The following is a 19,132-nucleotide window of genomic DNA, read 5'->3' as shown; positions in this document are numbered from 1 at the left end:
CCCTAAACTTCCTATTACCTAACTAAGCCAAGTCTCTCCTACCTCTAATTATTTTAGCCCGGACCCCGAAAGGCCTCTAAAAAAAAAATTTAGACCGGGTCGAAGAGCGTTGAATTGTGGAGTTGCCAACGTGGGTACAAACGCATGTGGGCTTTATAAGTACCTGCCTCCTTACATAACGTCGTCATCTGCTTACCCAGGTACATTACACGTAGTATATCTAGCACCACCTAAGCAAGTCACAAGTCCCGCCTTACAGAGATATACCTAATGTACTATTTAATTCAATATGTAGAAGTCGTTTTCTTCTTTACAACTTTACAGGTTAAGCATTTTTCATAATCTACTTCTTAAGATAACGTTGCGTAGGTGTTATTAGATCCTACTCCGATATAAATCTAAATATGATATAAAGTACATTATCACCCACGTTCCTTATGTATTGAGGTATGCCATTACGCCATATATAAAAGAAATATATACCTCCAATACGATCATATGACTATTAACATATTCACACTTACAAATACCTACTTAGATGTGCGGGGTCCAACTGATGGCTTGGTAGAACAAATTAACGTACGGGAAGCGCAGCTATCAATACCTAATGCCATACCACCCCAGACTACATGCTTTACGTAAGGTACGCTGCTTCAGAGCTACGTCATCGGCGTCGTCCCGCATACTGAGACTTAAAACATACAAAACCAAAGCAAACCAGTAATTGAAGCGCGAATACGCCTCGTAATCCCAATAGAATTCCATATACCTAACCTACAACCAAGTCAAATGAGAGCAAATTCCGAATCTTTGTATTTCATCAACCTGTGACATTCAGCCTCGGCCATCAGCAGTGAACGACCATTACTTTACCTACCTTAATATAATCGGCTTCTAACTCGCAACCATTTCCTACTTGATCAAAATGGGAGCTGTCTCGGCTATTCTCATCGTCCTCATAACCATCCTTTGTGAGTACCAAGGAGGTCTCGCTGTAGGCACTAGCTACAGGATGGTCTAACCTAACCGCCATCTAGTCCCTCCGATTGGCGTCTGGGCCGTCGCCGGATGTGGCGCCGATCTGCTTATCAACATCTGCCTCACCGTCCTTGGGTATGTAATGGAGCGAAAGTCTTGTTACATGAAGCGATGCTAGAAAACTAGCTGATATGTTAGAGCAGATACCTCCCAGGTCACATACACGCTTTCTACCTCGAATACGTCTACTATGACCGTCGAGAACAGGCCAGAGAGGGCCGCTATGCCGCCCGACGAGCTGCCGGCGTGTACAGCGACCGCGTGCAAACCGGCGGCTATGGGTACGGCACGACGGTTCCGCCGGGTACTCACTAAATAGCTAGTGTATGAAGAGGGAACGTCGGTTTAATTCCAGGAGGGCGTTTTAGTTATGAGCACTAGGGAGTATATGCTTCCAAAATACGCCGGTGGTTGGTACGTAATAGCAGTACATGTTAAAGAAAAGTATGTTCATCACACCGAAGTTAGCTATTCATTACTATTCGAGAGAAGTCGATTTCGCAATTGCATAGAAAATTCATAGAGGAATATGATATGGCATTATATAGTTTAAGCCATCCAAAGCCTTCCATACCATTGATACCGACGTATGTATATTGGTATTGGTACACGATAGTCGCTAGCAAGGTCACCACCGGCCAAGGTAGGAGCTATGTAACGCTGAAACCTACATGACATTTCTGTACATATACATGTAGGTAAATGGGTAATGTGAGTGGATCGGTATGTAAATACCGTACGGATCCGTACTTAGCTAAGCAAAGCCCCTCCTCCAAACATCCAAACATGTAACTTTTACATGTATCTTACCTACCCACCTCTCTACCACTCAAATAGCACCACGACTTTGTGCAGCTCACCCTGGTTCTTCGTCCATCTCCTCTCGAGAAATCAAACCAAGAGTAAAACGACAACATTGAACAAGCTCGTCTCCGGTTCGAACCACATGTCCCGCCTACGCGCCGACGAATCATCCTATTTCTTTAGCTCCGACGCAGGGAATCACATCTATTATCTACGAGAACATCAAGCACTTCCTGTTGGCTGCCACAGCATATCGCCTAATACTACTTGCAATCAGCCCAGCTACTGGCTTGTCTAGTTCGTTTGGCTCGCCTGGCTCGTCTAAGCACTTCAAACCTCCTCCAGCCTACATATCTCGTATATACACCGAGCTTGCACATTATAGAACATGGCAGATACATCATATCCTTCAACCCACCCGCCTCCTCAGCTTCGTAGTAACTCCCCTCCTCATCCACAGACCAATATCACCACCAGTAGCTCTCCGAACGATAGCAATTTACCAAGGCGTTCACTGCCCTTCGTCTTCCCTCCTCTCTTTCCCAAAATTACTTCATCCACCTTTCTCGTACCAAATACTGCCGAAGGAAGACCAATCCCCCTCGACGACTCTACCGCCGCCCATCGTACTACTGCCCTACGCCAGCTGAGTCGCTCCCAACCATCCTCACGCCAACGCTATCCTAGAGCCAAACCTCCGACTAGTGCCAAGAGCTCAACGGCCGGAACTTATTCACAACCCGTCGTAGTGCGTACATATCCAGGAGCATCTTCGTCATCCTCTTCGACAGTTAAGGGCCCGGTGTCCGTCTCCAGTACCTCGTCTTCACATAATCTATCATCTCAACGTATGAAACGAAATAGCACAGTGAAGGACAAGATGCGTCGTAAAGGAACCGAAAAAAGACGCGCAACAGTCGAAGCCAAACTACCGCCTCTTGAATCCTTCACCTTTAAGAGTATCATATCAGACATACAGCAGGATGTTAATGCAGACCTCGACCGAATAGCAGAGATCTGTGCACGTACGAAATACTCTCTCAGCAACCAGTATGAGGTCCATATCGCCCCTCAAGGATCAGGGCCGGGGTTCCTAGGACCCCCATCTACATCTTTAAGGCATCATGCTCCTGTAGGGTCTACGCTGCAGTCGGTATCGAGCGATGACGAACATACCAGTTCCGTGCAGAGGAAAAGAAGAAGCGCTACTCGACGGAGAAATACCGCCTATGGTACTCTAGAAACAATTATGAGTTCGAGCAGGTCCTCGGATGAAGACAAGAGCAATAAAAAGCCGGCCGCTCGGATTATAGAGGAAGTAAGTCGTACTACTACAGGTACCAACGACGAGAGCACTAGTGCGGCCAGTACGGAAGCCCAGGCCAGTAGCGAACAACAGGACGACCAACAGGGATCTCTCTCGTCGAAGCCAGCTCTGTTCGCAACGGCCATTATCGACAGGTCTCGGAGCCAAATACAGAACACTGCTGCTTCCCCGGGGGCACCGGGGGTGATCTTGCTTAGTAGTCCTGCAGAGCCACGGACATCAAAGAATCACCTTGAAACCAAGACATCGCCTATAGGACCTACTGGAAGATATTATACACGCGAACCTCTAACGAGGATTCCTCAGGCAGTCGCATCGAAATCCGTAGCTGCAGCAGACATTACCACACCAGAAGAGCCAAGAGGTTCATCAGGTCTCTTGTCCGGGTTCAGCACATGGATGTCCTGGAAGGGAGCAAAGCCTTTTTCTGAGGTAGCTGGGGCAGATCCCGAGGTGTCTAGGGGCTACTCCTCTTACGCTGAAGGTACACTGAGGGAACTGCTCAGGTCAACAGAGCAAGTTGGGGACGCAACCAAAAAGGATATCAATATAACCACATGAAATTTTTGCAGGGTTTTATGGCCCACAACACTTCCTGTTGCTACTTTTATTGGATTGTTATAGTAGCAAGGCGTTTGGTTAGTTCTCCCGGCGAAAGGGAGAAGAAACAAAAAGCGTACGATGTATTACCAGTAAGAGGCACCGCACCGTGCGCGTTCAATACTTTCTCATGTTACACTTCAGAATAGGAGCTCTCACCTGTTTTATTATTAGGGAATAGTAAATCAGCCGGTTAGGAGGAAGAGATGAAGATACCCAAATATGACACCAGACATATATGTACAAAAGCAATTAGAGTTGTTAAACCTGATACCCAACTCAGCTGCTTTTGGGCCACTCCGTGCCAGGCGATAGCGAAACTTATGTTTCAATTTGCTAATATTTATTGTAGAACGCAAGTCGGTCTGGTTCCCCGATGGTTGGTTTGAGATTAAAGTTATGTTAAAGGGCGAATATTTGATCTGCTTTGACATGTTGTTCCCAACACCATAATATTCACGACACGTATAAGAATATACCAATCATTTCATACCAATGGCTTCTGTTACTCCAGCTCCAGCTTCTAGGTTGGCAGTGAATAATATATGTTTCTCGCCTCCCGAGCTCCGTTACAGTACTACAAGCAGATTACCATTTTCGGCCATCAGGATGTTCTTTGAGCATGAGCCGTGAAAGTCAAACTTCTCGAGATTCGAAGATAAACACCATAAGTTAGCTTCCTTTCCTTCTATCCACTTATCTTGTCATTAATAATATAATCATTTTCTCTTCCGTGTAACCATTCTCTCGTTGCCGGTCAACGCCATTTACATCATCAAAATGCCGATCTCTGCTTGAGTAGTTAATGGTAATAATGGAAGGGAGCAGTGAGGTTTTATGAATATCCTTGGGGATCTAGATTACTTAGCCAATCGAGCGAACTTTGTAGGTTTTATGATGTCACGAGGTGGAACAAGTAATAAGGTAAATATTATTCTATAAGGAACTTTAAACCAGTTATGGGAGCTTATAATTAAATATAAATATTAATAAGGTATTTTATTTTTAAATATTTTATATAAAATTTTAAAATAAAATTTTTAAATTATTTATAAAATTAATTAAAATAATTGTTAATTTTTTATATTTATTTAATATATTTATATTATAATTTTTTTAATTTTTTTTATTAATTTATTATTGTAAAAAATAAATTAAAATAATTAAATAATAAATAAATGTATTTAATTAAAAGGTTTTTATTTTTACGGGATAAAAGATATGATTAATATATATAAAATAAATAAAATGTAATTAAATAAAATTAATTAATTAATTTAATATTGTTTTTATGGTAGTTTTATTACGTTTATGAAAGTTATATTATTTTAATTTATAGAAATTTTACGGTTTAAAATTTTATATAATATAAGATTGTTATTAAAAATATTAAGTGTTTTGATATATTTAATAAAAATTATAAAATTTAAAAAATACGTTATATTGATATGATAATAAATAGTAAAAAGGTAGTTTAAACGTTAAATAGTTTTATTATTATAATAAACGAGTTTAAAAAAAAAAAAGAAAAGATGAAAAATTAGTTTGTTTAAATTAATTTAAATATAAAAGAAAAAAAAGATAAGTATTAAAAAGATTTGGAAATAATGATAAACTAGTTTAAATTGATAATAAATAAATTAAAAAAAGATAATATAAAATATATAAATAATAATAAAAAATTAAAAAAAGTTAATTTGGTATAATATTTAAAAAATGATTAATATTTTTTATATATAATTATTTACGATAAAAAATTTTTTATTTAATAATTTTTTTTTAAATTTAAATTATTAAAATTTAATAAAAGAAAAGATAAAAAAAGATTAATTAATATTAAAAGTAATATTATTTTTAAAAGTTATATTTTTAATATAAATAATATAAATTTTTTTAAATTATTATAATAAAGGGATAACGATTATAATTTACTTATTAATGATATAATTTTAAAAAAAAAATATATAAATATAATATTATATTAAAAATAATTTAATTTTATATTAAATAAAAAGAATTATTTAAAAGGTGCTTTTAATTGGTTGGTATATTAAAATATTTTAATATTTATTTTAAAATTAATTAAATATAAAAAAAGTATGGATTTATTATATTATAATAAATTGAAAATTGTTTACGTTATTATAAAAATTAATAAAAGAAAATTATTAAATTTAATTATAAGTATATAAAACGGAATGGAAATAATAAACATTTTTGTTAAATTTTAAACATTAATTGGTAAAATATATTAAAAAAAATTTTGGAAAAATTTTATAAAAATAAAGTATAATAGTAAAAATTTATTTATATTTATTTTTAAGTAAAAGTTTTAAATAAAATAATATAAAAACGTAAGTTTATTTATAAAATAAAAATAGTTAATTATTATATTTTATATTACGTATAAATAATATATTTTAAATTAGGTTAAATTTTTAATTAAATTTAATAAAAATTTTAATATAATTATTAATATTTTAATAAAGGAATTTAATAATAATTTTAAAGATAAAATAAAACAAAAAGATTTAGTAAATATATATAATATACAAGATAAAAAATGCGGTTAAGGTAAAAGAAACCGTAGTAAAAACGGAAGCTAAAGCGGTAATAATAATAATAATAATAATAATAACGGAATTACTAACGGAAAGCCAAATTGGGATAACGAATTTGGACTATTTTATTATAATTGCAAATAATATAAATATTTTGCTAAAAATTATTTAAAATTTAAACGAAAAAATAATAATAATAATTAAAAAAAGTATAGTTAAAAGTTTTATAATTAAAATTTAAAAAAAGTATAATTTTATATTATTAAGTTAAAATTATTGGGAAAATTATTATATAAATTATATATAGTTTTATTTTTAATTTAAATATAATTTAATAAAATAAAAAAATTGGTTAAATATTATAAAAAAAAAATATATTAAAAAATGGATTTAATAATTATTTTTAAAATTATTAATAAAGAAATTTAATTATTTAAAATAGTTAAGATTTATAAAAATTTTATAATATATATTTACTATTTATAAATATTTTTTATTAAAATTAATAAAAAAATTAAACTATTATTTAATATAAAATTTAATATTTATATTATTAATAATTATAGTAATTATAATGTGGAAATAGTTATTAATATATAAAAATTTAATTTTATTATTGGAATAAATATTAAATAAATAATAATAAAAAAAATGGGAAAAATATAATATAAAATTATAAATAATATATATAATTATTTTATTATTATATTAAACTATATATTATATATTAAAATATTTTTTATTAAAATATTTTTTAATAAATTATTTTATTATTATAATAAATATATTAAAAAAAATTAAATTAAAGATTTAAAAAATAAAATTATAATATTTTTTAATATAAAAAAAAGAGGATTTTTATTATGGTAATAAAGTATACAAAAACCTGAAATATTTATATTATAAAAGTTAATAAATAATTAATAAAGATTTTGGTTAAAAATATTACCTAATAAAATCGACGAAATTTGTAAAATAATGAAAAATATATTTATTAATAACATAATAATTATAATAAATAAAGTAATATAAAAATTTATTTTATAATATTAAAAATTATATTATTTTAATATATAATAATTAATATAAACTATTTAAAAAATAATTAATATTAATTTATAATTTATATAAATAAATATATTATTTTATTTTATATATAATTAAGTTAAAATATAAAAAATAAAATTAATAAATTTTTAAAAAAAAAATAAATATGTGGGCTAAATATTTTAATATAATTTGGGATTTATAAGCCTTAAATTGGTAAAAAAATATCGGTATTTTTTTATAATTATAAAAGATAAAAGTTAATATAAAAAGTACAAAATATATAAATAGAAAAACGATATATAATAAGTTTTGGAATTTATAATTAAAGAAATTTAATAAATATTTATAATATTATTTTTTAATAAAAATAGTAAAAGTTAAAGAATTATTATTATTAAATTAAATAAAAGATAAAAGTTTAATATAAGCCAGTTTAAAATTTTTTGTTAAAAAAATGGTATTAACTTTATTATATTTATTTTTTAAAATTAATATTAAAACGGTATATTTAAAAAATATATTTAAAATTTGTAAATAATAATAAAAATTATATTTATTTAAATAAAAATATTTTTATATTTTTAACTGTAAATTATATAAAATATTATTTATATATTAAATTATTTAAAAGTATTAATAAATAATAATTATATAGTTGTAAAATGTTATTATAATAGTTTAAATTTTAAAAAAGATTATAAATTTAATATAATAAATATAAAAATTATAAGATTTAAATGTATTATATATATTAATAAAAACTAATAAATTAAATTTAAAAAGTTAAAGGTTAAAAATATTAAAAATATTTTGATAAAATATATGAAAAAATATAATTACTTGGTATAATTATTAGAAAAAAATCAATTATTTAAAATATTTTATATTATATTTCATAAAAATATAAACGATTTAAATAATATACCTAATTTTAAAAATATAATATAATCATTTTTAAAATATGTATAAAAATGTTTATGTTATAAAAATAAAATTAAAAATTATATTTACAATAAAGATTTAAATATAATAAATAAAAATATTATAAATTTAAAAAAAAGTATAATTAAATATAAAAAAAGGTAATTTAAAAAGAAAAAAATATTTAATATTTATTATAATATAATCCTAAAAAATTATGATAAAATTTTCGAAATATTAACAATTTATTTCCAAAGAGGGTTAAATAATAAAATAAATAACTTTTTTAATATAATATATAATTATATATTTATATATATATAAAAAAAATTTATAAAAAATATTTATAATTATATATAATTAAAATAAAATAATAAAAATTAATAATATAAATTTAATATAATATTAAATTATTATAAAATATTTTCCACTTTACGTAATATAAACTTAATAATATAAAAAATTATAAATGGTAAAAAATAAGATAAGTAATTAAAGGCTATTTTTATTAAAATATAAGAAAATTTAAAGTAAAATATATTTAAATTTATAAATTAAAATAAAATTATTTATAATAACTTTATTAATATAAAATAAATATTAAAAAGGAAATTTTTATCCATTAGAAAATTATATAAGTTTAAAATATGTATTATTATAAAAGGTTTTATTTAACAAAAAGGTATTAATTATAATAAAATTAAAGTAATAATGGTTAAAACTATTTTTTAATAAATATTAATAATATTAATAACTTTAAAAATATAATATATAATATAAATTAATTTTATTACGGCTTATTTAAATAATAAGTTAATTAAATAATTATTTATATATTAATTTTACTTTTTTTTTAAATTTTTTTTAAAATTTTCGAAAAAAATAATTAAATATAAATATAAAAAGGAATATATTATCGAGTTAATAAATTTATTATATGGATTAAAATAAATAAGTATAGTATAATAAATGAAAGTTTAATAATTATTAAAAAAATAAAGTTTTTAATTTTTTATATTAAATAATATTATATATATTAATAAAAAACTAAATATAATTATTGTTTTATATGTAAATGATTTTATATTTTTTGGGAAAGATAAAGTTAAGTTGGAAGAAATTAAATATAAATTAAAATTAAAAATGTTAATTATTAATTTAAAAGATATGGATTAATTTTTAAGTATATAAATTATATAATTTAATTTAATAGGTAATATATGTATAAATTAAAAGAAATATATTAAGAAAGTATTAAAAAAATTTGAAATAATGGATTTTAAAATAGTTTTTATATTTTTTAATTTAATAATATTAAATTAAATAATTAAATGCAAAAATTAAATAAATAAATAAAAAATATTTAAATATATATTATTAATTGGAAGGTTTAATTTTTTAATATAAATTATAAGATTTAATTTAAGTTTTATTATATTGATTTAAGTTAAATATATAATAAATTTATTATTTAAATATTTTATAAAAATAAAAAAAGTTATTAAATATTTTAATAATGTTATAAAAAAACGAATTAAATATAAAATATTAAATAAGAAATATTTATATAAGTGTTATAATAATATTAGTTTATTTAAAATAATTGATATTAATTTATTTAAAGATATAAAAACCGAATAATTAATAATAAAAGTAGTTTTTTTTATGGTAAAAAGGTTAATATTTTGGTTTTTAAAATTATAGTTTATAATTTGTAAAAATATTTCGGAAGTAAAATTTATAAGATTAAACGAGTGCGTTAATAACGTTTTTTAAATACGAAGTTTTTTTATAAAATTGGAAGAAATGTTTAAAGGGTTTATTATAATATTAAAAAATAATAATGGTGTTATAAAATAAGTTATTAGTATGGTAATTAATAAGAAAAATAAGTATATATATATTTAATATTTTTATTTAAAATAAGAAATTAAAGTAAAATATATATGGTTAAAATATATATAAAAAATTAAAAATCTTGTAAACGTATTTATTAAATTATTAAATAAAGAAAATTTCGAGAAAGTATGCGATTTATTAAAATTAAAAATTTTTTAATATATTTATTTAATTAAAAAAAAATATAAAAAATAAATTAAAATAATTAAATAATAAATAAATATATTTAATTAAAAGGTTTTTATTTTTATAAAATGAAAGATATGATTAATATATATAAGATAAATAAAACGTAGTTAAATAAAATTAATTAATTAATTTAATATTATTTTTAATTATTTATATAAATTTATTAAAATTTTATTAATAATATAATAAATCGAAAAAATAAACGTTAAATGGTAATATAATATAATATATAACGATTTATAAATTAAATAATTATTTATATTATATAAATAAAAGTTTATTTTTAATATAATAAAATATTTAAAAAAAATATAAATAAATTATATTATTGGTTTAAATTATATTATTTAAAAAGTTTATAAAATATAAAATATAAATTAAAAGGTAATTTTAAAAATAAAATGATTAAAATAAATATAATTAATTACGTTTATAAGTAATTAAATTTAAAATATTATTATAATTATTTTAATTTATAATAGTTATAAATATAAATTTTCCATAATTTTAAATTAAATTTTCGAATTTTAACTTAATTTTATTTTAAATATTTTATTAAAACATGTATATTAAACGGTTTTTTTATATAAAATCGACACTTTTTAAAAATACCCCACTTTAACATTTTTTAATTAATTTAAAGGATTTTTTCAAATAAAGGTAAAAACGCCATTAAATCCGTTTTACATTAGTTTAATTTATTCCTGTTAAAATGTTAATTAGTCATTATATTGGGATGCTATTACGTAAGGATAGTCACGTGGTAACACGTGACTTATCCGCACATAAAAGCCAATTCTTTTTAAGTAACACCTATATATACAATTTATAATCAGGTTAATAATAGTTATTGTGATAGCCTCGTTTTGTATTATGTTTTATTTTCTTATTTGGTGTATACCACTACCTATACCTTATTATACCAACATTGATCAATGTTGGTAAGATTATAGATTAACAAGGTATCGTTAAAAGGGAGATGCGATAAATCCGGATAGCCCTCGCTATCACAATACTTTAAATCTTTTGACAAGAAGAGATAAGCCTTTCGCAACTCGCACGCTTTTTACAGCGTTATAAGTACGATAAGACCTTATGCTAACTTAACGTTTTCGGGGCGTAAAAACACGTTAATAAAACGGCGTCTATTACGTACGAAAGACCTATCGCAACTCGCGCGTACTTATATGCTACAAATACGATATATCCTTCATCCGACAATAACATACCCGCGTCCTATCACGCACTCCGACAATAACATACCCGCGTCCTATCACGCACTCCGACAATAACATACCCGCGTCCTATCACGCACGATCGTCTCTGCCTGCCCGACCAAGCCGACGATCCTCACGATCATTACAACCCTCGACAATCCGACCGACCATCTACCTCTCAATAGCTACGATGACAAGAAAAACGAGGACGTGGGACGACTTTATTGACCCGGTCTTTTCGGGCCGAGACTACAACCTATCGAACGGACCGCAAGATCGAGGCTTCCTGAATACGTACGCCGTCGAAAGCTTTAACATGTATGAGGATACAGGTCTTGTTAAGGACCTAGGCTTAAGCAAAAACATTTACGCACACGATGAAGAACTGTGGGATCGATTTAAGTATAATTTTAACGGCTGGACAATTAAGCACTTTACCTTATTGGCAAAGCCGCTTCGTTGACTTATAATCTAATATTTATATAACCACGGGTTATATTTTAAGGGCCGTACCTACATCAACATCCTAATCGGGATCTTGAATAGCTTAGAATAGCCTCGCTTCCCTGATAAAATAGCCTTCGAAGAGGCCTCGAGATTACCAGACACGTTCATCTTGCAAAGCAATCCATATTTGAGGAGGATAGTCGATTTGAAACGATTATACAAAGCCAGACGATTCGACCAAAATAGCCTCGTTCCCAGCCAGACGATTCGACCAAGATAGCCTTGTCCCCAGCCAGCCCGACAAAAAACTTAACGAGAGATTTAACCACATACAAGACCATTTCAGCCTAGCCTAGCCTGCCCGAGCCAGCCCGAGCCTATTGCATGCTATTACAAGACTTATTAACAATTACGTTATAGTATAAAAGAAACGGATTAAAGGCAAGAAAAAAGAAGAAATTATTAGTGTTAAATTTGTAATTACGTTATACGAGAAAAGAGGGGAAAAAGAAAAAGTTGCCAGTATTAAAATATTAATTAGTTATTATATTAGGATGTTATTACGTAAAAATAGTTACGTAATAACACGTGATTTATCCGCACATAAAAGCCAATTTTTTTTAAGTAACACCCACACACACAATTCATAATCAGGTTAACAACAGTTATCGTAATAGCCTCGTTTCGTATTATGTTTTATTTCCTTATTTAATGTACACCACCACCCATACCTTGTTATACCAACAATTCCATTTTAATATAAAATGTTTATATACAATTTTAAATAAATATAAATAAGTAAACATGGTAACTTTTGGTGTAAAAAAGCCATTTAACGTTTATTTTTTCGAGTCATTATAAAATAAAATTTACAATATTTAATTTTAAATTTACAAATTATTAAATTATATATTTTTATTAATATATTATTTATAAATAATTAAAATTTTATATAATAATTAAAATATATAATTATAAATAATATAATTTATTAAAATAAATATAATTATTATTATAAATATTATATTTATAATTATTTTTAAAAAATTAAATTTATTTAAAAATTTTATTATAATTTGTATAAATTTTTTTTTATTATATAAATATTTTATTAAATTAAATATAATAAAAGAAAAATATTTAATCATAAATATTATAACGTTATAATAGTTATATAAGTATTAAAAAATTTGCAAAATTTTTTAAATATATAATAAAAATAATTTTATTAACGTAATAATAAAAACATTTTTAAATAAAAGTTTATAATTTTTTATTAATATAAATATTTTAATAATACAATTATAAAAACAAGTTAAAATATAAAATATATATATATATATATATATATAAAATAATTAAATTAAAAAAGTTAATAATAATTTTATTTATTAAAAAAAAATGCCAATATTAAAATATTAATAATAAGTAATATTTAATTAATTATTTAACCATAAAATTATTTTATAATAATGTATTAATTTATAAATGAAATTATAAAACTTATTAACTTTAATTAATCATTTATATTTTTATAAAATAATTAACTATGTAAATTTATTTTTATTAAAAAAATATATTATAAATAATATATTACTTTTTAAAAATATCTTTATTTTTAAATATTATTTTTTACATGTAAATATTTTTTTTAATATTAAAATATTTATTAATAAATTATTTAAGTTAAAATTAATATTAATAAAAATATTTAAAAAATTATTATTTTTAATAATAATATTTTTAAAATAATCTTTAGTTATAACTTTAATTACATTTATAAACGAATTTAATGTTTTTTTAAAATTTTTAAAATTATTTATATTTTTTTTTATTAAATTTATATTTTTATTTTACAAAATTACCTGGTTTAAAAAAACGTTTTAAATATTATAAACGTTAATTTTAATTAATAATCTTTTTTATTTAATATAAGTTATATTAATAAAAATTTTAAGTTTTATAACGGAAATTAATGGTAAAATTAATAAAATTAAAATTAAAAATAACATTAATATGTTATAAATAATGGATTTAATATAAAATTCTTTTAAAATAATATAATTACAATAAACTTTTTACTTTTTTTTAAATAAAACAAATAATTATTTAAAATTATATAATTAAAATATTTATTATATATAAAAAATAAATTTACATATTTTTATATAATAAAATAAATTTATTATTTAAATAATTATTAAAATATTTTTAATGATATAAATTTAATTATAAATTATTATTTATATATTTATTTATATATTTATTAAATTAATTTTAAACTTATTTATAATAAATTTTAAAAGATATTTAAAATTTAATTTCATTATAATTTTAATTTTTTATAAAATATATTATTTATTATATTTATATGTTTTTATATAAAAACTATAAAATTATTTTAAAATTTTAATATTTTTATATTATTTTAAATAATTATTTTTATTAAATTTGCAAATAAATATATATCATTAAAAATGATTTTATAATTTTTTAATTTATATAAAAATAATATTACATAAATAATAAAAAACATATTAAATAGGTAATATATTTTACATAATTGTATAAATAACGGGGTTAATAAAAAGTATATTATAATTACATGTATTTTTATATAAATTTATTTAATTATATATATATTATTTTTAATAACCCCGTTTAATTTATTAAAATCTTTAATATTATTAATTAATTTATTTATTTATTTAAAATATAAGCTGTTTAATTAACCAATTTTATATTTAATTAAATAATTTCGTATATTATAAATTTTTAATTAATTAACCAATTAATTAACCAATTAACTAACTTTATATATATATATTAAAAATTATTTAAAACGATTTTGTTTTTAACTTTTTTACTTTAAAATAACTGCATATAATTGTATAATCTTTAACCGATATATATAACTAAATAAAAGTAATATAATAATATATTAAATAAAAATATATAAACCATACATTATTAAATTAAATTAAATTAAATAGATATATTAAAAAATAAAAATAAAAATATTGTTAAGTAAATAATATATAATTTAATTAATAAGAAAACGCATATTTAAAATAATATAAATAGGTAAAATTTATAATATAATATAATTATATATTAATAATTTTATATAAAAGATTAAATATATATTAATATAAAATAATGTTAAATATTACCCATTTAATATGCCTTTTATTACCTGTTTAATATTACTTTTATATAATTAAATATTATTTAAATAAAAATATTTAATATAATAAAATTTATAACCGGTAAATTATTATAAATATTATAAATATTATATAATATATTAATTTTTTTTAAATACCATTATTAATATTTTAAAATAAATTATAAATAATTGTTTAATATTTTAAATAATATAAATATTATAATTTTTAGTTATATAAAAACTTTAAATATTATAAATGGTTTAATAATTTAATAAATTACAGATAATATTATTAAATTTATAAAAGATAATTTTTATGAAAAAAGCTATTAAAAGGTAATTTTATATTATTATTAAAATTTTTTTTAATTTAATTAATATTTTATTCTTTTAAAATATTTTCTTTTTTTAAGGTATTTTATTTTTTTAATATAAATGTATAAAGCTTTTTTTTAAAAAAATAAAAATTCTTAATTTATTTTCATAATTAAACTTTTTTTTAATTAAAGTAAAACTTACGTAATAGTATATAATTCGGTTTATTATAAAAACGTTTAAATTTAAAAGTTTTTTTTAATATTTTTTAAATATATAAAAGGTTTAAAAGGTTTAATTTTATTTAATTAATAAAATAAGTTTTAAATTAACGTTAATATATTATATAAAGAAAATATAAATATTAATAAAAACTTTTTATTTTTTATTTTAAAAATATTTATAAGTTAATTTAAATATGATTTAACTTTTTAATTTTAAACTTTTTAAATTAATTGGGAAAATAATAAAAAGGTTTAATATTTAACTTTTATTTTTAATAAAAATAAAAATATAAAAGTAATAATTTAAATTTTTTATTAAATATTTTTTATATTTAAGTAAATTATAATATTTATATAAAAATAAAATTATTTAATAATACTTTATTATATTTATATTATTTTTAATATTAAAATATTTTAAGTTTATATAAATAAAGTAATTAAAATATGTTCGGAAAATATAAAAAAATAAACATTTAAATAAAACCTTATTTATAAAATATTAAATTTAATAAATTGTTATAAATAATAAATATTATTTTAATTTATTAAGTAAATAATGTTTTAAAGTTTTATATTTATTTTAAAAGTTGATATAATTAAGTTGTAAAAAATATTTTTGTTAAACGGGTAAAAGTATTAATAATTTAAAAGAGTAAAAAAAAATGTGGAATTATTAAATGGTAAATTTTAAATAAAATTAAAAATAAAGTTAATGGGTAAAAGATTTTTTAATAAATTAATATTTGTTAAAAGATTTTTATATTTAAATTAAGTTAATATTAATATGATTAATATATATGTTATTATTTTTATTATTTTAATTTAATAAAAACGTAATTAAAAAGGTTTTTAATAAAACTGTTAAAATTTTAACTTATTATATTTATTATAACGAATTTGTAAATAAAATAACATTTTTTATATATAATTTATTTAAAATATATTGTAAAAAAGTAAAATTAAAAATAATAAAATTTTTTAAAGTTTTTAAAAATTATTAAAAATAAATTTATAAAATAAATCTTTTTATAATAAATAAAGTTTTAAATATTTTTACTAATTAAATATAATTGATAAAATCCGTTTTAAATATATTAATTGTTAACATAACTTTTGTATTAATAAAAAGTATTATTAATAAAGTAATATTATTTTAATAAATAATTTTTACGTTTAAAATTAAAAATATAATAATAAATAATTATATTATAAAAGTTTTTACAATTTAAAAGTTAATTATAAATATTAATTTATAATTTAATTTATTATTTAAAAGGTTTTTTATATAAATATATAATAAATATTTATTATAAAAATTAAACTATAATATTTAAACTTTATAATAAAATAATTATATTAATATTTATTATAAAAAAATAAAACTTAATTTAACGTTAAATATTAATGTTAAAAATAATAATAATTTTATTAAAAATAATAATATAAATGTTAATATATTATATTAATGTATTTAAAATTAATTTAAAAATTTCTGTTAAAAATTATATTTTTAATACCGAAATACATAAACTTTTAAAAGTATTAATTTTATTTATTAAATTTCAAATATTTTTTTTAAATTTTATAAATAAATTTATTTATATTAAATAAAAATAAAAATTAAGTTATATCGAAAATTATTATAATAAAAGATATTTAATAATTATTTAAAAAAACCCTTTTTTACATAAATAATTTTTAAATATTAATAAAATATTAATTTAACCGATAAAATAATTCAAACGTTTATATTATTTAAGAAAATATTATAAAACGTATAAATAACCGATTATAATAATAAAAATAAAATAAAAGTAATTTTATTTTTAAAAATATAATAATTAAAAAATATACCATTTATGAAAATTAAAAAAAAATATTTATATTTATTTTTAAAATCTTTAAATTAACTTTATAAAATAAATACAAAAATTAAAAATGATTTAAATTTTATTAATTTAATTAATAATAAAAAAATAAAAAGTTATTTTGTAAAAAGTTAATAAAAATATATAAATTTAATATAAAAAAACTGAAAAATATTTAATAAAATATTTAAAAATATATATAAAAATAACAAAATAAAATATATAAAATAATTATTACTTCTTAAATATTTTATTTTTAAAATATATTAAATAATAAATAATATATAAAAAAATTAAATTATAATTAATTTGTATATTTTTATTAAATTAATTATATTAAATATTTAATTGTTTTTAATTTAAAAAAATATAATCGAAAAAATTAAAAAGTATTTTTATATATTTTTTATTAATAAATTAAAGTTTTTTTTATTAATTATTTATTTGATTTAAATATTAAAACTGTATAATTGTTATATTTTTTAAAAAATTAAAAATATTTACTATTATTCTAATAAACTTTTAAAATAATGTAAAATATATATAATAATATATAAATCAAAAGTTTAAATTATGTAAATATTTTGTAATAATTTATATTAATAATATAATAACTTTTTTAAAAAATATAAATATTTAAAACTTATTTTTAAATTATTTAAAAATTTAAATTTAATTATTAAATGAAAAAATCCTTTATTAATTATTTATTATTATAACTATTAAAATTTATGATAAATAATTTCGGTATGTTCTTATTAAATAACCAAATAAAACCATTTAAAAAAATTAAAATATTAAATATATTATTAAATTTAAAAATATATATTAAATTAATTAAATTCTTTTGGAAATTTATATTTTCATAGTTATTAATAAAAACTTATACTTTTATAAAAACATAAAATAAACTTTATTATTATAAAATAAATTATAAGAAATATATTTAAAACCGTAATAAATTAAAAAAAAATTAAAAAAATTAATAAAATTTATATAAATAAAAAAAATATAAAACTTTTAAATTATTTAAAAAAGATTTAATTTTTATAATATATTTAATTTATTAAAAACTTAATAAAATCACATTTTTAAAATTTAAGACTTTTAAACAAAAAAAATGTAATATAATAACCTTTAACAATAATTATAAATAAAATAAAATAAAATTAATTATTAATTTTATTAAACGAATTTAATTTTTTAATAAAATATTAATTAAAATAAAATAATATTATTAAACTATATTGAAAATAACCAATTTAATATAAACTTATAAAAATTTATAAATAAAAATTTAATTTTATTTTTATAAAATAATTATTTTAAAAAAACTATAAAACTATAAAAAATATAATATTATAATTTATATTATAATTAATTAAATTAAATTAAACATTTATTTAATAATTATATTTATTTTTTCATTATTATTTTAACTTAATATTTAATATATATTTAAATAAATAATTTTAATTTTAAACATTTTATTTAAATTAT

General features: G+C 20.0%; 2 protein-coding genes across 2 annotated transcripts; both read left to right on the top strand.

Annotated features, from left to right (window-relative positions):
* Nucleotides 1–598: 598 nt before the first annotated feature.
* On the top strand, nucleotides 599–1,428 carry F4817DRAFT_108907 (plasma membrane proteolipid 3). Its single transcript, XM_049297452.1, has 3 exons — nucleotides 599–971; nucleotides 1,038–1,113; nucleotides 1,182–1,428. Exons 1-3 carry the CDS (start codon nucleotides 926–928, stop codon nucleotides 1,351–1,353), a joined length of 294 nt encoding a protein of 97 aa, XP_049158898.1. The 5' UTR covers nucleotides 599–925; the 3' UTR covers nucleotides 1,354–1,428.
* A 693-nt stretch (nucleotides 1,429–2,121) lies between these two features.
* F4817DRAFT_108897 (uncharacterized protein) lies at nucleotides 2,122–3,842 on the top strand. Its single transcript, XM_049297451.1, has one exon. It carries the CDS (start codon nucleotides 2,231–2,233, stop codon nucleotides 3,728–3,730), a length of 1,500 nt encoding a protein of 499 aa, XP_049158897.1. The 5' UTR covers nucleotides 2,122–2,230; the 3' UTR covers nucleotides 3,731–3,842.
* Nucleotides 3,843–19,132: the final 15,290 nt, after the last annotated feature.

The sequence above is a fragment of the Daldinia loculata genome (assembly GCF_022478755.1).
Source record: "Daldinia loculata strain CBS 113971 unplaced genomic scaffold F4817scaffold_25, whole genome shotgun sequence".
NCBI classification, from domain to species: Eukaryota; Fungi; Ascomycota; class Sordariomycetes; order Xylariales; family Hypoxylaceae; genus Daldinia; species Daldinia loculata.
This window is presented reverse-complemented; position numbering and strand designations above follow the sequence as displayed.